This window comes from Triturus cristatus, chromosome 8 (assembly GCF_964204655.1).
Source record: "Triturus cristatus chromosome 8, aTriCri1.1, whole genome shotgun sequence".
NCBI classification, from domain to species: domain Eukaryota; kingdom Metazoa; phylum Chordata; class Amphibia; order Caudata; family Salamandridae; genus Triturus; species Triturus cristatus.
This window is the reverse complement of record NC_140591.1, coordinates 220217652-220238266: the sequence shown is the minus strand read 5'-3', so window position 1 is coordinate 220238266 and position 20615 is coordinate 220217652. Positions and strand designations below refer to the sequence as shown.

Below are 20615 nucleotides of genomic sequence, written 5' to 3'. Positions count from 1 at the left end.
TTCATAAAAATAGCTATTTTTCTAACTTGGTGTGGAGTCTGTTTGTGTCCTTATCACTGTGTTACTGTTTGAAGTGTTGCACAAATACTTTACACATTGCTTCTGAAGTTAAGCCTGTCTGTTCTGTGCCAAGCTACCAGAGAGTGAGCACAGTTTAATTTATGGTGTGTATCTGAGTTACCCGGACTAGGATTGTGGTTCTTGCTTGGACCGGGTGCATACCTCTGCCAACCAGAAACCCAAGTTCTAACACTGGAGGTATGCAAAAGACAGTACTAAAAGAAGGTAATGTGAGATGATGCTAGTTCTGTTGGCACGATAAGATAAGATCCACTCTAAAATGATTCCTTTGTTTATGGTACTTGTGTAGAGTGTGAAATTGCCCTCAATGTCTATGTTTTGTCTTTATAAACCTTTGAGATCAGGTTACGCACATTGCTATAACAATTTAAATAAACAAAGCTCTTTTAAAATGGAGTCAATCCTTTTATTTTTTTTAAATTTATTTTGAATGTTTCACAAAATATGTTACGTTTATACATTTAGATAGCTTCAAAGTTACGCACATCTGTTCTGTTTAAAGCCAATACGTGTTTCGCCCTTTAATGATGTGCATGCTAAGGGCTTTCTCAAGGCTTTAGAATCGGGGAGAGCCGTATGAAAAAGAGGAAGTGAGTCGCACTGCTCAGTCTTGGCGGTTTAGGCGCTTGCATGTATCCTCGCCCAGATGGTGACTTCAGATGACAGGGAAGTTTTTTATTACTGTAATGACTGAAAGCAGAGAAAAGTATGTGTGTGTCCACCTGAGTGTGTATGGCCCGGGTACAAGTTGCGATAGACTGAGGAGTTGGTCATGAGGGATCATGTGATGATATTCACTTTTTATCCATAAAAGTAAGTGCCATTGGATTGGTCTATAATAACTCCTGTAATTTACAGCGCTGGTAGAGAGGGCAAAAATCAGGTTTGCAGCATTATACAGTAACAAGTTATTACGCAGACAGATTAGTATATATCTATCCCTATTGCGAATTCTAAATAGCTTTTAGGGTGTGTTTTGGGTGGCTGAGCTGATGTTGTTCTTCATCACAAAATAGAATGAAATGCCTGCTGGGGGGTTGCCTTTTTTGAAGGAATAAAAGCTGAGCAGTATCTACAAAGCAAACACTTGCTATAGGACGTACCCTCCATCTAACCTTGGTTCAGTGGAATGCACAGCTTACCTGACCTTCTTTGTTCAACATCTGATGCAGATAAAGCTTCTGATTGTTTCTATAGCAAGACATGGTAAACCAGAAACTGTTTCCACATAAAATACATTTAGTGAGGTAACACATTCTCTTAAGGCAGATTCTCTATCAAGCACACAGAGTTCGCTTTTACCCAGGATCATATCACAGGCACCCGCAGCCCCTGCGGCGCAGAGGGGGGCAACTATCCAGGGGGCCCCAGCCCTTCAAGGGTGCCCGATTCAGCGCAAGACAAATTAATATCTGAGATATGGGAGACTTGGGGGGGCCATCATCCCATTTTGCAGGGGGCACATCATTTTACGCCAAGCCACCGCTTTTGACTGTGCCAGTTTTGTGAAGTTCATAGGTGCAGTCACTAAGACACAAGACTTCGACAGGGTATGTGTTTTCCCGTGTAATGCACAAAGCATTGAATTGGCAGAGAGCCACATCACGGTCGTTGAGACCCAGCTGAACACCGAGGAAGCACTTTATTTACTGTGCGACAGAAGCAGTTCAGTCTGCATCTCTGGGCCTCGATTCCAACGAGGCTGCGCCACCGGAGCATCACTTTTTGCGACGCTCCTGTGGCACAGGGGCCTGCTCCATATTTACCAGGCATGGCTGAATGCGACCTTGTAAATATAATTCAGATATCTGGGGCAGTGTCAAAAAACAATGGGTGTTGCTGGGAACGCCCACAGCAACACCCAGTGCACGCCCCTTTAATGCAGAAAACTGTGTTAAAGGGAACATTATTTACAAGGGAGTATTTAGCCCAAAAAAGTGGCTTAGTGCTGGCTGGTAAATATGGAGCAGGCCCCTGCACCACCTGAGCATTACAAAAAGCGGTGTTCCGGTGGTGCTGCCTCATTGTAAATGAGGCCCTCAGTCTGTGGCCATGGGTTAGATTTACTAGTCCCTGTTTCGTTTCATTCACTAAAGGCGGACGGTCACTGTACAGCACAAATTCATGGCCGCAGGCCTGCCACGGAATGTGTTGTTGCCAGCAGTGCCGGAAATAGGCAAAATATGCCCGGAAGTGAAGACCGCAGCAGAGATGGGTTGGGGTCATGAGGGCTGATGTCACAAGGGGCAGAGGCAGTGACATCAACGGATGTTCAACCAGCACGTATCCATTATATGTTCAAATTATGCCACCATAGACATTGATCCCCCATTCCCTTTGCAAGTTAAGCCCACGGAATTTGTGCAAACACTCCGTTGTTAGCTCATGACAAAGCTACCCAGTTCTGGATGATTCGGTGGGGACGGTCCTGAACATGAGCGGGTGTGAGAAGAGCTGGCAGTACTGGAAGGCCTCAGGTCCCCATCAATGGCATATCAATGATGTGCCTAACATTCGTGCCTCTAATGGCAGGTGATAGCAGAACTGGTAATCCCACAGGCCTGCCTGCTGAACAAACTCTTGGCCCTCCAGCTTCACCTTCAGCATCATGTCCCAGTGCTTCTTATCAGTGCATCTGCTAGGGACGAAGGTGCCCTGTATAATGTAATGTAATGTAAAAAGAATTTATAGAGCGCACTGCAACCCATCGGGCATCCTGGCGCTAAAGAGGGAAAAGACAGTAACAAATGACTATGACATGAGCAGGAAGATGTTAAACACTGGGAAAGAGCCAGGTTTTAATTTGTTTACAAAAAGATAAAAGATCTTTCATCTGTCGCAACTCCAGGGATAGTTTGTTCCAAAGTCTTGCAGCGGCAACACTGAAAGCTTGTCCCCCCAGCTTAGCTCTTCTAGTCAGGGGTACTTTCACCCAGTTAGCTGAAGAAGACCGAAGGCAGCGGGGGGAGGGTGGGGACATACCAGGAGAATTTACTCTGCAGTAGTATGGGACCCAAACCATGCAGTGCCTTATACACAATGCAGAGGGATGTAAAATGGATCCTCTGCACTAAGGAAAGCCAGTGCAGCTCTGCAAGGGCCTGAGAGGAAGAGGATTGATGGGGGCGTGTCAAAGCCAACTTGGCTGCCATATTCCAAATTCTCTGCAGTCTCCCAGTCAGAAACTTAGGGGATTCCAATAGTAGTGAATTACAATAATCCAACCTGCTCAAAATCACACTTCTAACTACCAAGTGGCGTGTTTGAGCAGGGAGCTGAGGAAGAATCTTCCTCAGAATCCTAACAAGAGAAAAACAGTTCCGCACGATTTTATTAACGTGTGTTTCCAAGGTCAGTTTCTCATTAAATGAAACTCCCAGATTGCGAACTGCCTTAGATGGTAGCAATGGGGGGTCAGCAGGAATGGGTCAGAAGTCGGCCGGAAGGGAATAGGGCACTCTCCCACCCTCAGTAGAGAGGATTTCAGTTTTATCTGCAGTAAATTGCAGAGAGTTGTTTCTTAACCAATGAACCACGTTCTGCATACAGACATGGAAGTTCTCCAATGAAGATGACTGTTCTCCCTCCAGTGATAAAATCAACTGGGTGTCATCTGCATAGTTTACCAGGTCTATGCCATAAGATTTAATATTATCCACCAGGGGACGCATATAGACGTTGAAAAGAATGGAGCTTATTGCAGAGCCCTGCGGCACACCATGGCGGATTTTGGTAAACTTGGACTGAAAAGGGGGGAGAGCCACGGCCTGACATCTATCAGATAGATATGAATGAAGCCATTTCTGTGCCAGACCAACTACCCCCACTCCTTCCAACCGTTCCAGGAGGACCTTATGATTGACCGTGTCGAATGCGGCAGACAGGTCTAATAGGATCAAGATGGTATGTTGACCCATGTCTGCACGCAAACAAAGATCATCCAAAACGTTCAACAGGGCAGTCTGGACGGAATCCAAACTGAACCTCATCCAGTAGATCATTTGCCTCCAGGAACTGGGAAAGTGCCCTGCTTACATGGCGCTCAATGATCTTTACCGGATATGGAAGGAGTGAAATCGGCCTGTAATTTTTAAGACACGCCGGGTCAAGTGAGGGCTTCTTCAATAGGGGGGGAAACAACCACTTGCTTTCAGCAGGAGGGAACCTTCCCTCTATACAGGGATTGATTACACAGCTGTCTAAGTGGGGGAAACAGTTCCGAACCAAACGCTTTCCAGACCCTATGTGGAAAAGGGTCTAAAGATGAGCCGGAAGAGACCCCAGCAGCGATTTGTTCAAACACCTCAATAGAAGGTATATCAAAATGATCTAAAAGAGGCATCTGAGCCGAGGCCTTCCTCATCACTCTCGGGTCCTCCTGCCCATCCTGTGTGGGGCCAGTAGTCTTACCAGCCATGCTGTTCTCTTCCAGCCCTTCAATAATTTTACTAATCTTACTGTCAAAGAAGGCAGCTAGGCTATCACCAAGTTACTGCGTGGGGAGGACCTTATTTTTAGTGCAAGCTGGGTTGGCAATATTGTTCAGTATTTTGAAAATGCTTTTAGAACTATTAGGGGCCTTCAAAATTACATCTGCGAAGTACTCAGCTTTGGTAGAGGCAATACTTTTCTTATAGCTAGAAATGTTCTCTTTCCAGATAACTTTGTCTGTATCAGAGTACCCCTTCCTCCATTTCCGCTCTGCTCATCTACAGCCCAGTTAAAAAAAATTCACGGCAGTGTTATACCAGGGCGCTGAGGGTTTACCACCTCTTCTAATAATTTTTTGCGGGGCGATCTGATCAAGATAGTCATTGATGTGTGAGCAGAAGGTGACATAGTTACCCTCCACCTGTTTCCCTGGATCAAACAAACCTTCCAGATGGAATCCAGGGGTGGAGCTAGTTTTCCTCAGCAGGCCTTTCCAGTCCCTGCTAAGAAAGCATCTTGTCTCCTTCATAACAGTATTGTTTAGTTTGATATCGAACACATAACATTTTATCAGGTGGTGATCAGACCAACCAACCGGAAACACATTCACAACTTCCAGTGAGTCTTCCCTGGCGAATATCAGGTCCAAGGTATGTCCCCCCCGTATGTGTAGGCTCTACCACCCATTGAGTAAGGGACAAATCCATACATGATTGTAGGAGATTGTTATACCCTGAGCCCATACTCCTGTTAACCCATAAGTTAAAATCCCCCAGTATAAGGAGCCTGGCATGTGAAAGAGCCATATTACTAAACACATCAATCAGGTTTTTCTGTTGAAGGAGGCTGGCCACTCCTGGCGGCCTATAACAGATGATACCTATCAGCACCTGGTGCCCAAGAATGTTTAGAGCAAAGCCCAATAGCTCGACCCCTTCGACCATGTCGATATCCACGGGTGAGAAGTTCCAGACCTGCTTGACAAAGATCCCGACCCCTCCACAAGGACGTGGCTTATGAAAAGCTTTGTAGCCCTGAGGGCAGGCTAAGCCCAGTTCTAAATCAGAATCCGGATGAGTCCTGGTCCCCGTCACCACCAGGACATCCAATGCATGGGACTCTAACAACATCTGTGTCTCCAGATAATGTTTACAAAGGGACCTAACATTAAGCAGGCCACATCTCAAGGAGTCTGTTCTAGTCAAATCAGCTACTGTCCCTATCCCTACCGGGATCGCTAATTGAGCATCCCCCTCCTGCTTACCCATTACCTGGGGAGAAACTCTCAGTTGTCTAAGAGCAGGAGCAGCATAACGATTTACCCCAAAAGCAGCATGATGGCTGGTGCTGTGCGCAGACGGTACGCGGACGGGCGCAGACGGACTTGCCTTTGGCGCGCCCGCTGCGCGCGTCTGCTGCGCGTCGGCACCATTAGCATATTTATTGCTGTTCTGTGTGAAAAAGACTAGTCCGTCACTTCTCAAGATGGCTGCCCCAAACTCTGCCACCGGAAGTGAGGAAGGCAAGGAAACTCTGTCGCAACACCACTCACTACACTCAATCAGCACAGGCTGCGGTGGAACGGGGAGGAAATGCAGTAAGGTATGTGATCAATGACAATGTGCTCCGTACAGGTAGTCAAAATGCCCAACACATGAAATACAACGAGAAAATACGGTGCAAAGTAAGTTTTTTTAAAAGGCTAAAAACGTAGCAAGATTACAAGTATGAAAGGTTAACAAATGCCGCCTATGCGCATGAAAACCCACAGAGACAGAAGTCAGTTACAGCTTTTACCGCTTTTACCGTGTATGGTAGATCATGGACAGGATGCACCATTATCAAGCCCTGAGCATACCAGAGATAAGGAAACTGTGAGAATGGGAGCCAAGGAAACACAATCAACAGGCAGAAGAGGCAGCAGTAGAGGACAGTGTGGCACCTAAGAGGGATGACGCAGCTCTGGAAATGGAGAGGAGGAAGCAGATTGAGCAAGGGACTAACCTCTTGTCAACACATAGACAGTGAGCTAGAATGACATTGTGAGAGAGGAGTAGAGGGTGGTTCATTCGTGCCTCAGTGCTGTTAACTAGGAGTTTTGGGACTGTGAGTGGGAGAGATGGGTGAGCAGCTATCAGACCAGCTCTTCAGAGACATGGAAACTCGGGGACAGTTGGACAATCTTGTAACAAGTGTTGCATTTTTGTCCTTCAAACCGCAGTAGCCAAACAATACTGTGCGCTCACTCAATTACTGAATTACCAAGTACCTTCTTTTCAGGCTTTGACTTTCAGAGTGAGCGGGGATGAACAGCCACAGTATACTCTTGGAAGCTCATGTATGCTTAGGAAGGCAGATACAGTTAGCACCCAAATTACAATCAAGAATCATATGGTACAGACAGTGGCATTTGTTTATAAAAACATAACACTATTATTTACCATCACATTCACAATTTTATTATAGTGTGATAGATTCAGAGGTAATTCAAGTTTCAATTAAATTACGGAAAAACTCTGACTGGTGATGCAAAACAATCTAGATTTGCACATTTTATAGGGACATACATGGCCAGTGTACTGGGTGCAGTCTGCATGGTGTGTGTACATGTATCTTATCCATGATACAGTTCAGATTGCTCTACACATATTTGAGTATTACTAGATTCACAGTCATCGTCGGCACTTTGTTCGGTTCTGCGACATCAAAAGGATGCTTGGGCCAGACTAGAACACAAAGGAGAGTTGTTGAAGTTGCTCCAGTGGAGGGGATTTGGCCCTTTTCTCATCCCCTCCGGGCTGATCTTTTTAGGGAGCTTGAAAGATGAGGAGTTAAATATCAGTTCAAGATCCCAATTACAGTGCAACCCATTTGGCTACACAGTAAATCTCTGAGTCGTTAATCAAGTTAAGTATAGATTTATTACAAATTCAAAGCCAGTGTAATACAAATCAATCTCAGGATTGATCGCATAACCGTACACAATTATCAAAGGACTTCCAGCTCTACAAACAAAGTTAGTTCTTAATAACAAATAGCCAATGAGATTTTCAGTTGCGATAGTGCAGCTCAAGAAGAAAACGGCATGATGAGGAGATTGAAAGTTCTGATCTTCCTGTCTATGATGCATTTAAGAATATAATTCCTACTCTAGAGAATACTAAACTAAATCCCATAAAGATCCCTAAAGTAAAGAAAGGTTTCAGCATGCAAACTTCAGTAAACGTTTTCTAAAATAAAGTGTCACATAACATGTAGCCACACAACAAGATAACGAGATAAAGCATAAAACGCATAGGTCTAAACCTCTGCTAGCCTTGAGAGTCTCAGAAGGAATCTGCATCTGCGTCTGTGTTGGAGTCTGCCTCTGAATCTACTCTGAGATCTGCTGCTGAATCTGGAAACAACCCAGATACCCTCCGAAATCAGGACCAAGGTCCCAAGTAATTCTTCTTCAAACAACATTTTCTCTTGCAAATGACCATAATTCTTTGTCCTTCGAAAGCAACACTATAACTCTCTCCTTTGATGCACATTCTTGGAGACAACCTTGAATCTTGATCTTTCATTCCGTACGGACAGCAGACCTCCCCTCTAAGTGTGGAGTTTTGAAATCTAAAAATATTCTTTAAAAATCGCACAAATAACCGAAACGTGTTTACTTACCTGTTTGCAGGAAATGTCCCAGTGCTGAATCTAGATATCCAGCACTGAGGTAGAAAAGTAACATGAAAAGTAACTTACCTGCAATTTACTGTAGAAGCCCATTAATTTCAATGTACTGCTCCAAAAAGTTTCTAAGTGTGGAGTTTTGAAAACTGAAAATATTCTTTAAAAATCATGCAAATAACAAAAACATAATTACTTACCTGTTTCTAGGAAATGCCCCAGTGCTGAATTTAGGTATCCAGCACTGAGTTAGAAAAGTAACGTAAAAGTAACTTACCTGCAATTTACTGAAAAAGCCTATTCATTTCAATGTACTGTATTTGGTAAGTGTTGCATACTACTGCTCCCCTGTAAGTCAAACAAAGTACAATTTCCATTGCATTTTCAAACTGTTCTATATCCAGTAACGTATTACTGTAAAGTATTTAATGCTTACCTGTACCAGGCTTGCTTGGTTCTAAAAATAAACAACAGTATATTTTTATACAAAAACAATTGGCCTAGAGTTCAGTTCTTGAGTGTGTGAATTAATTTGCTGACTGAGCGTGTACATCAAATGCTTAACACTGTCCTCTGATACTGCCTTACTACTCGACCAAGCTACCACTATTAAAGAGTAAGGTTCTATCTAACTTTAACCTCTGCCTACCTCTGGGGACACTTGGACTCTATACACACTATACCTCATTTTGGTGTAGTATATATAGAGCCAGTTTCTTACAGCTACATCATACCTTTGTCAGGTATAATGTATGCAGGGTGGGCGTTCCTGATTGAAGTGGCGCAGTGAAATCTATCAGATTTCATAGTGCCACTTATAGGACACCACTGCGTTAAATCTTATGCCTGCCTCACAGCACACCTAAGACTGACGCAGAAACATTTAACATGGGACTTGCCCATGTCTATTGAACCAATGCTGGAGTTGTGTCACTTTTGCAACAGACTCCAGCAATATTTTTAATACTGCGCCTACACATACGTCAGAAATACCGATGTATCTGTAACTCCTTGCAACATGGAGCACCATATATTAAATATGGCGCATCCATCGTGTCGCAAGGAGGGCGTGTGTAAACTGTTGCATCGCTGTTTTCACATAGCAATGCGTCAGTTTTGAGGTCTCTCCTAGCGTTGCAGCGCGCATGCGCTGCTCGCTCTGAGAGACATATTGTGGTAGAGGAGATTTCAGAAGGGGACTTGAAGCCCCGTCCATCATTTTCATTGGCTGGCGTCATCGTTAATGGTAAACGGTGGCCTCCGATTGAAAATGAGGCTTCTTTGTTACCGCCCTGTCTCCTTTTGGGACGGCCCATCCAGACTGGATTGTTTGCTTAACGGCTGTCATGGGGGTATTTCTTATCTATAAGAGGTGTAAAGTGACGGATCATGTTTACGAAGTCTTGTTTTCCCATTAGCGTTATGTGTTATTTTGCCCTGGCCAATAGGACAGCAGTGGCACAGTTGTTTATTTAATTACCTGGTGCTGCTCGTCACGGGGAGCTGCGCGGACCGGGAGCAGCTGCAGCGGATCTAGTCCGATATTGCTTTTCCATTAGCGTTATGTGGCCCTTGGCAATAGGACAGCAGTGGGCGTGCTTGTTTATTTAATTACCTGGTGACGCGCGGAGAGAGAGCAGCTGCAGCGGATCAAGTCTGGTATCTCGGAGATGGCTGTCAGCGTGACATAGACAGGTAGAGATTAGCGACTATCACTTCACCACCCCCTCCCCATCTCCCTGTGTACACCCCGCCTCCCCCCTGCCCGTCTCTCTCTAATGCGGTGACTTCATTTATCTCTGCACAGAATCTGTTCACATTTGCAAATGAAGACGCCGTCATTTCGGATTAATTTGAAATTGCTTGTTTACTATCGCTGCCGCCTCAATTAATTATGTTTTCAGGGAAAGGCTCCCAACCCCAGAATATTAATCAGGGGTCTGCAATGACAGACTCGCAAAGGCCGGAAAGTTCACTTCTCATTTCTGTCGAGATGAGGTTTCCAGCGTTGCCGTTTTCGGCGCGTTTTCGCATTTCTGCCATCGAGGGGGTCAAGAGAGCCCATAATTACTGTGGCTAATCCGACGCCTGACACCCTACACTATCGTAGGCTCTGCGAGGGTCTTGCGGGCCTTCCCCCCTCAGTACGTCACAACTAGGCCCTGCCGCTTGTCATGAGCGTGGTGCGTTTTAGGAGGGGGTGTGAAGAGCGCACTTTGAGACTAGTCTCCCATGGTGGTAGGGTTTAAAGTGTCCTTCATTCCCGAGACCACCTCAGCTCTCTACCTCACAGCCTTACCCTTATAGAGATGCCAAAACATTAAAACACGGATTTCTGGCATGAGGGGCGAGGTTGGTATCATTGAGGGCCTTTCAGCAGGGCGAAGTTGCCATTCTGGCATTTGGATGTAGGCTGCAAGCAAGGGGCTGCTTTCAGGGCCAGGCACAGGCTTGAAAGTGCTGAAACATAGCTTTCAATTTTTTTTTTTTTAAGTGCTGTAATTTGCACCATATGAACTTGTTTTTACTTTGGTGGTGGCGGATGTGGTAGGGCAATCCTCATAGCCCAGCCAGGATGGACGACCTGGCTTTGCTCGCTGGTGCGCTGCACTATGGAGCTGATTTGAATAGGTTTGCCAGGGCTAGTAGGTTACTAGCCCAGTCCTGCTACTCTGTGGGCCTGGATGATCTCAGTGTAATGAATGACAAGTTAACCCCGTTGAGGCCCTCCCGATCTTTTATGGTTGGTTGTATGTCACAATATTGCAGTCAAACTATAAACCTAAAGGTACATTGTGGCCATAGAATAGCCAGCCATCGGTATGGTTGATTTTTGAGTGTGATATTTTAGTACAACATCTTGTGGTTAGGTGACTACTGTTGTGGACATTTCGTTTAATATTTTTCTTGTTTCTGTTCAGCCGATTTCACTCTGGTCTTAAAAAAATGGCCTATGTAACCGAACCCTCTGGACACCTAACATTACATGCAAGGTAGCATTCCCTGAAGCGTATACCAGTAAATATGGCATGCATACTAGCATAGTTTAATGTCAAACATAACATTACACACCCATCTGATTCTGGAGAATGGCAATTTTCTGACTAAGCACCTAATCTCACCAGAAAACCCACTGGTAAATGAGTTCCCCAGTCCCCTTTCTGCGTGGAAGGAATTGTGCTATGGAAGATCGAGCAGCACCAGCAGAGGGGTATGCCTTCCATATGCGCTATTAGTATTGTAAATAACAATGCCTTGTATTTATGTTTTAAAACCCAAAACATAAATAGAAGGCATTGTCATTTACAATGCCAATAGCTCAAAATCGTGTGAATGCGAGACCTGTTGCATTGCAAATGCTTGCTATAAATGAGGCCCTAAATGTATAGTAAAACTATATTATTATGTTCATTCCTGTATTTGCATTCACATATAGAGTTAGCACATTTCAATGTTTTGTTCACCTGAAAACTACTAGTTACAGAACAATTAGGACTGCAGTATTGTATATAGTCAAAGCCTTTTCTTGAGCCATCCAGTGTTACTACTGTAGAAGGGCAATCCTGTAAATCAGTGCTCACTCCATATAACCATGTTCTGGTTTCAGCTCAAGGAATTGCATTGCTCATCCCGCAACCTGTCATAAATGCCACCGTGGCCCAAAATGTCTTATTCTCAATTGATTATGCATGCAAAGGAAAACCAGCCATCAACTGGGAGTATGTGTCGCAACGAGGAATTCAACATATTATCTTTTGGAAGGATGGATTTTACGTCAATGTTTCCAGAGGGTATGAGAACAGAGTGTCCCACCATGAGAACGGATCCATTGAACTTCTGAGCGTCGGATTAGGGGACCATGGGTTCTACACCGTCATTGTGACTGAAGATGCTGGTGCTTACAAGCATGCCACCATTGTGCTGAATATCACAGGTATCTATTTATTTTTTATTTTGGGACTGTAGTGTTGCAATACATGTTTCATTGACCTCAGAGCGCTAGAGGAGCTTACAGTGCACAGAATGATAAGAAAAGAAAGAAGGGTGGAGCTCGTTTCAATGTTCTTCCATTCAGCCCTGTATCTGAGACGGGTTTTCTTAGGAAGTAAGGGGCATATCATCAAGGACCGGCGAGAATTATCGCTAAGCGCACTTAGCGCTAGGATAATTATCGCCAGGTAACGTGGAATTTTATCGCTGAGATAGCGTGCTATTAGCAACGCTTATCTCAAAAGCGATAAAATTCCAAGCGCTCACTTCCAAATGTGAGATTATCGCAGGAAATCCAGCAATAATCTCACAAAGTTTGGCGATAGCTTGATGATAGGGCAAGGCATACTTAGCCATGATATCCACCTTACATAGGATATCATGGCTAAGTCAGTCTTGAAGCAGGCGTAAGGAAAGTAGCGATAACAGAGGTTTGTCGCTCTGCCGGTTAGCGTGCCCATTAATAAATGGAGAAATGTCGCTTAGCGACATTTCTCCAGTTATGTCAGGGCAGGAACGCCCACTTTGCATCTCATTAGAGATGCAAAGCTGGGCGTTCAGATTACAGGTGCTAATGCAAGGTTTAACGCCATAGCGTGACCTTGCTGATTAGGCGATAAAATTATCGGCGCTTTTCGTCCGAAAACAGACGCAAAAGCGGCGATAATTTTTTATCGCCTCGTTGATGATATGCCCCTATGTCAGAATAGTTCAGCTTCAAGTGTTTCATGAAATGTAAGTGACAGGGTTCAGATCTCAAGGAGGCTTGAGGACATTCCACAGTCTACACCCCAGACTGCCAGCAATCTGTCTCCCTCCAGAAGGATTGTTGTTGGATTTGGTGGGCAGAAGTTGATGAGAGGTTTCTGGCTATGGTGTAGTGAGGTGTTAGTTTTTGCTGATATTCTGGACCTGTGCCCTGTAGCCCTTGAGGATGGTGCAGGGAACTTTGAGTTTGCCCATTGCACTTCTTGGAAGACGTTGGAGAGCCTTCAGGGCTCGCTCGATGTGGTTGCGTTTGTGTCTGGCTACTTGGCTTGGTAGCCCTTGTAGACTGGACTTGGGTGTCACAGGGAGGGCCTTGTAGAGGAGTTGAATCAGTCCAAGTGTGCCATGCAAGAGCTCATCCCTGCTCTACCCAGAGAATGAGTTGGAGGTTTGGGAGGATTTGGCAGAGTGTGGGTGGAGTGAATGGGTGGGAGGATTTGGCAGAGTATGGGTGGAGTTAATGTGTTGGAGGTGTGGGAGGATTTGGCAGAGTATGGGTGGAGTGAATGGGTTGGAGGTGTGGAAGGATTTGGCAGAGTATGGGTGGAGAGAATGTGCTGGAGGTGTGTGAGGATTTGGCAGAGTATGGGTGGATTGAATGTGTTGGAGGTGTGGGAGGATTTGGCAGAGTATGGGTGGAGTGAATGTGTTGGAGCTGTGGGAGGATTTGGCAGAGTATGGGTGGAGTGAATGTGTTGGAGCTGTGGGAGGATTTGGCAGAGTATGGGTGGAGTGAATGGGTTGGGTGTGTGGGAGGACTTGGCTGAGTATGGGTAAAGTGAATAGGTTGGAGATGTGGGAGGATTTTGCAGAGTATGGGTGGAGTGAATGGGTTGGAGCTGTGGGAGGATTTGGCAGATTATGGGTGGAGTGAATGGGTTGGATGTGTGGGAGGACTTGGCAGAGTATGGGTGGAGTGAATGGGTTGGATATGTGGGAGGACTTGGCAGAGTATGGGTAAAGTGAATGGGTTGGAGCTGTGGGAGGATTTAGCAGAGTATAGAGAGGAATGACTACCGTGTTGACTTAGAGGGCAAGCAACAGTTCAGAGCCAAGATAGCATGACATGGCCCTTTGAATAAATGTACATTGTTGTGTTAAAATGATGTCACTTCATAGCCTGCTTCTCACAGTCCTTTCCTCTTTCATCTCTTCCAGAGACCTCTTCTGAAGATGTATATTTCACAGTTGTATCAGTGGCATATCTTGTGTCCGCAATGGTTCTTATGGGCTTCTTGATCCGGTGTTTGGACAATTGTGTGTATTTATTAAGGGAAAGAAAAGAAAATCTACCAGGTAGGTTTTTGTGATTTGGAAATTAGGAATCACTCCAGGGTTGAATGATTTATGTTTTTAGCATCTGATGAGATTTGATGAATAGTAGCCCTGTCTGGTATGTGTGTCGAGACACAAGCGATCGGTAAAGTGTGAGGGGAGGCTGGTTGCAGCCGGTAGATGCACCTACAAGGAATTGTCCCGTTAAAAAAGAATTTGGTTAAAAACTTTTTAGAAGTGAATATGTTTAGAGAGCAAGAGTATCAATGAAGCATGTGTAATCCATGCCTGGCATGTGTCCCTGTAAGAAGGGGGGCACCATTTCTTTTTAAATTAAATGCGCACATAGAAAAGTGCCTTCCGGATATTTGGGCAGAACCCACTGCCAATCACTGTGTTACTTTGAAAAGTAGGCCTTTGGGGGAGCGCCAGTGTCCCTCCCTGTATTCGACTTGCCAGGATACAGAGCACAGAGGCGGTCTTTAGGCGCTTGCACAATTAAGCCTATAAATGTAATTAAAAGTACATACACCAAGTCTTGAAGGCAACTCATAAGTATTTAACTCAAATTTAGCGGTAAAATCCTATTTTAAATTATTTTATTTAAAAGGTTAGAACTGTAAACATCATTTTAGTCTCTGGGTCGAACTACACATTTCTTTGGCTAGTTAAAGATTGAATTGGCCTATCTTATCCTAACTGAATTTCCAGAGACCGCCTCCCAGTGAGGTGAAGGATCTAGGATGACCCTCTGAGTTGAAAATTGGGACTGGGCAGAGACATTTGTTCCCACTGGTCCCGCACACACCACTGGGCTCAATCCCAGGATATGGATGTTGCCCCCTCTTCTGGGTGACAGATGACCTTTCCTTGGATGGAGCAGGGGAGGATAATCGACTGCGGCCAGTGTGGCTACCTCCAGATGCTGACCATACTGAAACAGAAGGGCGTGACGGAGCGGGTGTGCATCCGGGGTAGTGAGGGGTATAGACAGCTGTGGTGCAGGTCATTGCATGCAGGCGGTGCGTGGCTTTATTACCAGGAGACATTGATTGTTGTTTTGCCAAACACTGTAATTGCGCCAGGTTACTAGAGCAGCAAACGAAGGCATGGAGAGGTGGGCAGGTTCTCTCTGTTATCAATTAGAAAAGGGCAAGTCAGGTGGAGGGGAATTGGATATTCTGAAGCTTGTGTGATTTGTGCCTACCATAGTCCTGGAAGAATAATCCTGAGAGCAACCCTTTCTTAATAAGCCAGAGAGCTGATGTAACACTGGCTAGGAATAAAACTACATTAATTTACCAGCTAAAAGAGGTCCAACCTGTGCTGTGGAAGCAGCAGACGAGTCGTATTCTCACTGTAACAGGCAACTGTAGGGCACAGTTACTGCTCATGGGGACAAATAGCTTGTACGAGCATAATTTGTTGGGGTCGTGGGTAACCTTTTTGCTGCTGTTTGCTTCTTCCTCAATATTAGCCAAATGCCCTTATATTAAGAACATCCAGTGATTCCTGGAATGTTGAGCTATCCTGAACCTACCCTCTCCTACCGAATTAAAAAAAATAATAATATATATATATATATGTGTGTGTGTGTGTGTGTGTATATATATGTATGTATATATATATATATATATATATAATTAATTGAGGGGATAGTACCTCTAGGCACTCATACCGCTATTTGTGGAACATACCACACATCTCAAATATCAAAGCCAGATTGGGGCTCCACGTGCTGTGAGAATGTCCAGGGGGTGTGAAGAGCTCTCATGAGATCTACACAACCAGTACCACCTCATTTGACCAATCTTCATCTGTGTTCCCACATAATGTGTCACTGGACACCAGGGGCCATATTACAATAAGTGCCCCGGGGGCGCAACAGGAGTTTGAACCCACTTGGCGTGCCCCCGGGGCACTTTGGTATTACAGAAGTGGCCGCAGACGCTTGTGTGGCCCCTTCTGTAATACCGATAGCCCTGGCGCTATCTTCAGGTGGCGTTCCCGCATTTGCATGCAAATGAAGGAATCCCTTTGCCTCTGCGCCTGCGCTGTATTACAGACACGGGCACAGAGGCAAAGAAGCTCTCAGGAGGCATACTGACAGTGCGCCATCTAAAACGTGGCGCAGTGTCAGTGTGACCGCTGATGGCAGCCCTCTGGAGGGAGTGAGGGAGTCACGTGGACCCCCCCAGATATACCCCTTCAGGCGGGTGCAGTCAATGACTAAGGGGATCTCTAACCCCTTTAAAAGTGTACGCAGGTTGCCACCTGCACTGTAAAAACGCAAAGCGGCTTCAAAGCAGCCGCTCCGTTTTTCACAGATTAGAAGGGAGGGGCGAAAGCGCAAACATTTCTGCAGTAAACGTAGTGACGCTTTCTTCAACACTTCTCAAGCAACTAAACCTTGGCGAAGGTTGTAAAGTTTTAAATGCAAGATAACAATTCTTCAAAGATAGATAATGCGGGGAAAAAAATAAGAAAAACTGTCTTGTTTGACCACAATTCCCTCGAGACAATTGTGAGCAATGTCTCCTGCAAGCAAAAGCTTATGACGTTCATAAAACTTTACAACTTTCACAGCGTTTATTGTATTGTATTGCATTCTTATATATTGCGAACTGTCACCCTACGGGTATCCTGGCGCTGTAGCCTAGACAGATGAGGCCCCGCCTCCCAAGGATTAGTCGCCTCCATACTGCAGTTGTGAGCACAGAGCTGCTCTGAAAAGTCTATACTGTATTTGCTTAATAGCTCTAATGAAGAGCAGGTCTCTTTAATGTTTTCAATCAGCGTACATGAATTGTGGCATACATACTTCATCTAAATTCCATCCATTTAACTTTTTCCTTTCATATTCAGCTAACAAGTTGGAAGAAATGGAACTGCAAACCTTGGTGGAGCGAGGATGAACAAATGTATCCAATCACCATAACACAAACCCACACCCTATCCAAGGCTTCAGCATTGAGCAACATATTGAACAAACCTGCTACACAACAGCTGCTCATGGAGATCACCATTCAACTTCAAACACCAATAAGGTTTTTATATCATTAAAGTTGCATTCGGTTTCTTATTGGTCTCAAACAACATCAATAGAAAGAAGCGCAATGCAGGATTCATGCAAGATATAGCGAAGAGAGAAATTTATGAAAGGATAGTCATTCTGAAATGCTGAAGCTAAATTAGAGCATTATACAGAATGGAAGAGATGACAAATAAAAATTTAAAAAAATAAGCAGAAGAGATGAGAAATAAAAAATTTAAAAAATAAGCAGTGAGAGTAAATGGTGTGTATTAAGAGTTGCATTCACAAAAAAAATAAGCAAATCCTCACCTCGTATACACAAATTATAGTTTCACTCATGTTTTGGGATTTGCAAGTCTGTTCAGAAATGTATGAAAATCATAGTTTTTCAGGAGTAATCCCAATTCCCCTAATGGTATTCCTGCAGAAAATATTTATTTAGGATTAGAGAAGATGCGTCTTTGCACATTCTTTCCACCCATATGGAAATCATCTTTCTATGTGCAGAAATCCCTTTGCTCGTCTCCCTCCCACTATAAAATAGGGGGGGGGGGTGTTGGGGCTCTTTGCCACCCTAAATTCACACTCATTTCCATTTTTAGATTCACTACTAATTAATGTTTCTGCTTACACACAAAGTGAGGACTTTGTAGGAGTTTTTAAAATTCCCAAACGTCCCTTCTGCCCTCCAAGGTTCACACCTTTTAACTAAATAAATGCAGGAAACGTCTGGTCACCTGGCTGATTTTTATGAGTTGAAAGCAAATTATTAGCTCTTGAGGTCCATAAGAAGGCAGTTAAACTTTGACCACCAGACCAGTCCTTGGTATCATCCACCAGCAACCTTGCCCAGGACTAGAAGATTGAATAAGCCTCTGCACAGATGATTCTGGTGGCTGCACAAGTGAAAATGATATGAAGATTCAGTAGAGGCTGGCATGTTCCGAGGGTAGTGGGGCGGGTGGGACATTAAAAAATAAAAATGAAAAGCACTTACCTGTGAGCGAGACGTCCATCCCGATGGTCTTCTCTCCACGAGGCAGACAGGCTCCAAACTCCCAAGCCAATCCTGGTGCTGCTCTCGCCAGCATAGGAGCAGCACCAGGATTGATGGGAGCGGCCTCGATCAGCGCTCAGATGAGCATTGGAGCCTTTTGCTTTCTCTAACCCAGATGTCTTAAGACAGCTTGGTTAGAGAGGTTTAAAGTGTGCGCTGGCCATCGCAAGACGGCCGGCCAAAAAGACATGCGCACCTTAAACTGAAAATGCCCTGCTTTCTCTGCTGCTGCCAGTCAGCAGCGGCTTTGCAATGTATTTATGTGTTGTTTTGTCTACAGTGTTTTTATTCTACCTTTCCCAGTTATAGACAAAAGGTGTACCTATAACTCACATAAGAAGTTGAGCGATCGAGCTCATTGAAGAAGAGGGGTAAGTAACACACATACTCACTGTAAGCGGTCTAAGAGGTGACCAGCTTCACTTTGGTCCTGAAGAAGGCCCACAGACCCGTCAAGGCAACCAAGGGCCACACCATGTTGACCTACCGCAACCTAACACCAGGTGCTGTGGATCATTAACACTTCCACCTCAGCACCACCAACCCCTTTTAATCTTGCCCCTTCCCTAGTAAATACAAGACTAAATAAAGAAATGGAGGTAATTTTAGTCGCGTTTACAATTTTTCTGACACTTTTTTACTCTCTCATCATAACTCTCTAAAAACCAGACCGTCTCCCTCCAGGTGGAGGAACGGAGATCACTTGGAGAACTGACCACTCAAGTGATACAAGACCCAATGATGATGCTATTCACCTAAGCTACAGAGCGGAGAATCAACATATACTGCACCCAGAGTTAAATGTGAATTAGGGTCTCTATAACAGGCAAAAACAGGCCATGTGATTAATTCTCCTCTGATTTTGAGCATACTCAAATCAGCCATTTTCAAGGAACGTAGGGGCATATCAGCAACAACTGGCGATAATTATCGCTAAGTGCACTTAGCGCTAGGATAATTATCGCCGGCTAGCGTGGATTTTTATCGCTGAGATAGCGTGCTATTAGCAACGCTTATCTCAAAAGCGATAAAAATCCTACGCTAACTGCCAAACGTGAGATTATCCCACGAAGTTTGGCGATAGCTTGCTGATAGGGCCTCACATACTTAGCCATGATATCCACCGTACATAGGATATCATGGCTAAGTCAGTCCTGAAGCAGGCGTAAGGAAAGTAGCGATAACAGGGGTTATCGCTACTTTTCTTGTCACTATGCTGCTTTGCGTGAGGATTGATAATAGGAGAAATGTCGCTTAGCGACATTTCTACCGTTATCCAGATGGCGTTAGGAATTCAGGCGCTAAGGCAAGGTTTCACGCGATAGCGTGACCTTGCTAATATAGCGATAAAATTATCGCAGCTTTTCGGCCAAAAACGGACGCAAAAGCGGCGATAATTTTATATCGCCGCCTTGTAGATATGCCCCGTGGTGAGAGATGAGAAACCTGGTGAAGCTTCACAAGATGGAATGTTTGGATACTGGAGATCATCATGTCATGGCGTAGTATTCAAGTACCTCTTAGCTTATGAACTATGTGGAATAGCCGGGAAGAAATCATTGAATATTCGGGTGCATATGGTGAATGTTTGCCTTCAGAAAAAGGTTTTGTTTCTATTGTACAAAAACGTTTACAAGACCACATCTAGAGCTTTATGTTCGATTTGAGGCCACAGGTGATGTAGAATAAGGACGGACTGGAGAAAGTCCAGACGGTGGTAACTAAGATGGTTGGAGGTATGTGCCAGAAACAATCATAAATACCTTTTCGACATATCCAGACTAGGGAGTAGAAAAGGTAGGGTGTAGGTGAAGGTGCCTTCTGGAGGGAGAACCTGGAACTAAAGGAACAAATGAAATTATCCGACTTCAGAAAGTCATGGGTTAGAGAACATCTGGTTAACATTGTTAGGTATCTTGATGTGAGGTGGTTGTATAGATTCAAAGAAGAAAGGGGACCTCAATCCAATCTGCCCATTTCCCAGCTTCTGGCAGCACATAGAAGCCCAATTTAACCTAAGGTTTTGCTATGACCCCTCCAACCCTTACTGGTATTTTTGCAGTCACAGGCTGGGTGAAGTTTGTTTTCTTTTTATTGCAGCACACTTAGCATTATGAATTGTGCCATGCCTATAGAGAATTGGCTCAAAGAACATTTACTAAGCACAGACAAAACTTCTATAAATATCTGCTTGATTCTTCTATTTCAAAAGCATCTGTGTGCGGCAAAAACAGAACACTCCTCTTTATGTCGATATCTCACTTCCGCAACAGTAAGTATGCCTTATGCTAATTATGCTACGAGGAAACT

General features: G+C 44.5%; 1 protein-coding gene across 1 annotated transcript in view; it reads left to right on the top strand.

Moving 5' to 3' along the window:
• VSTM5 (V-set and transmembrane domain containing 5) overlaps nucleotides 1–17472 on the top strand; it is a 34151-nt gene extending 16679 nt beyond the window's left edge. The window contains exons 2-4 of the mRNA XM_085624058.1: nucleotides 11789–12115; nucleotides 14098–14235; nucleotides 17080–17472. Coding sequence (XP_085480184.1) covers nucleotides 11789–12115; nucleotides 14098–14235; nucleotides 17080–17129 — 515 coding nt within the window. The 3' untranslated portion in view covers nucleotides 17130–17472. The remainder of the gene's footprint in view (nucleotides 1–11788; nucleotides 12116–14097; nucleotides 14236–17079) is intronic.
• The last annotated feature ends 3143 nt before the right edge of the window (nucleotides 17473–20615 follow it).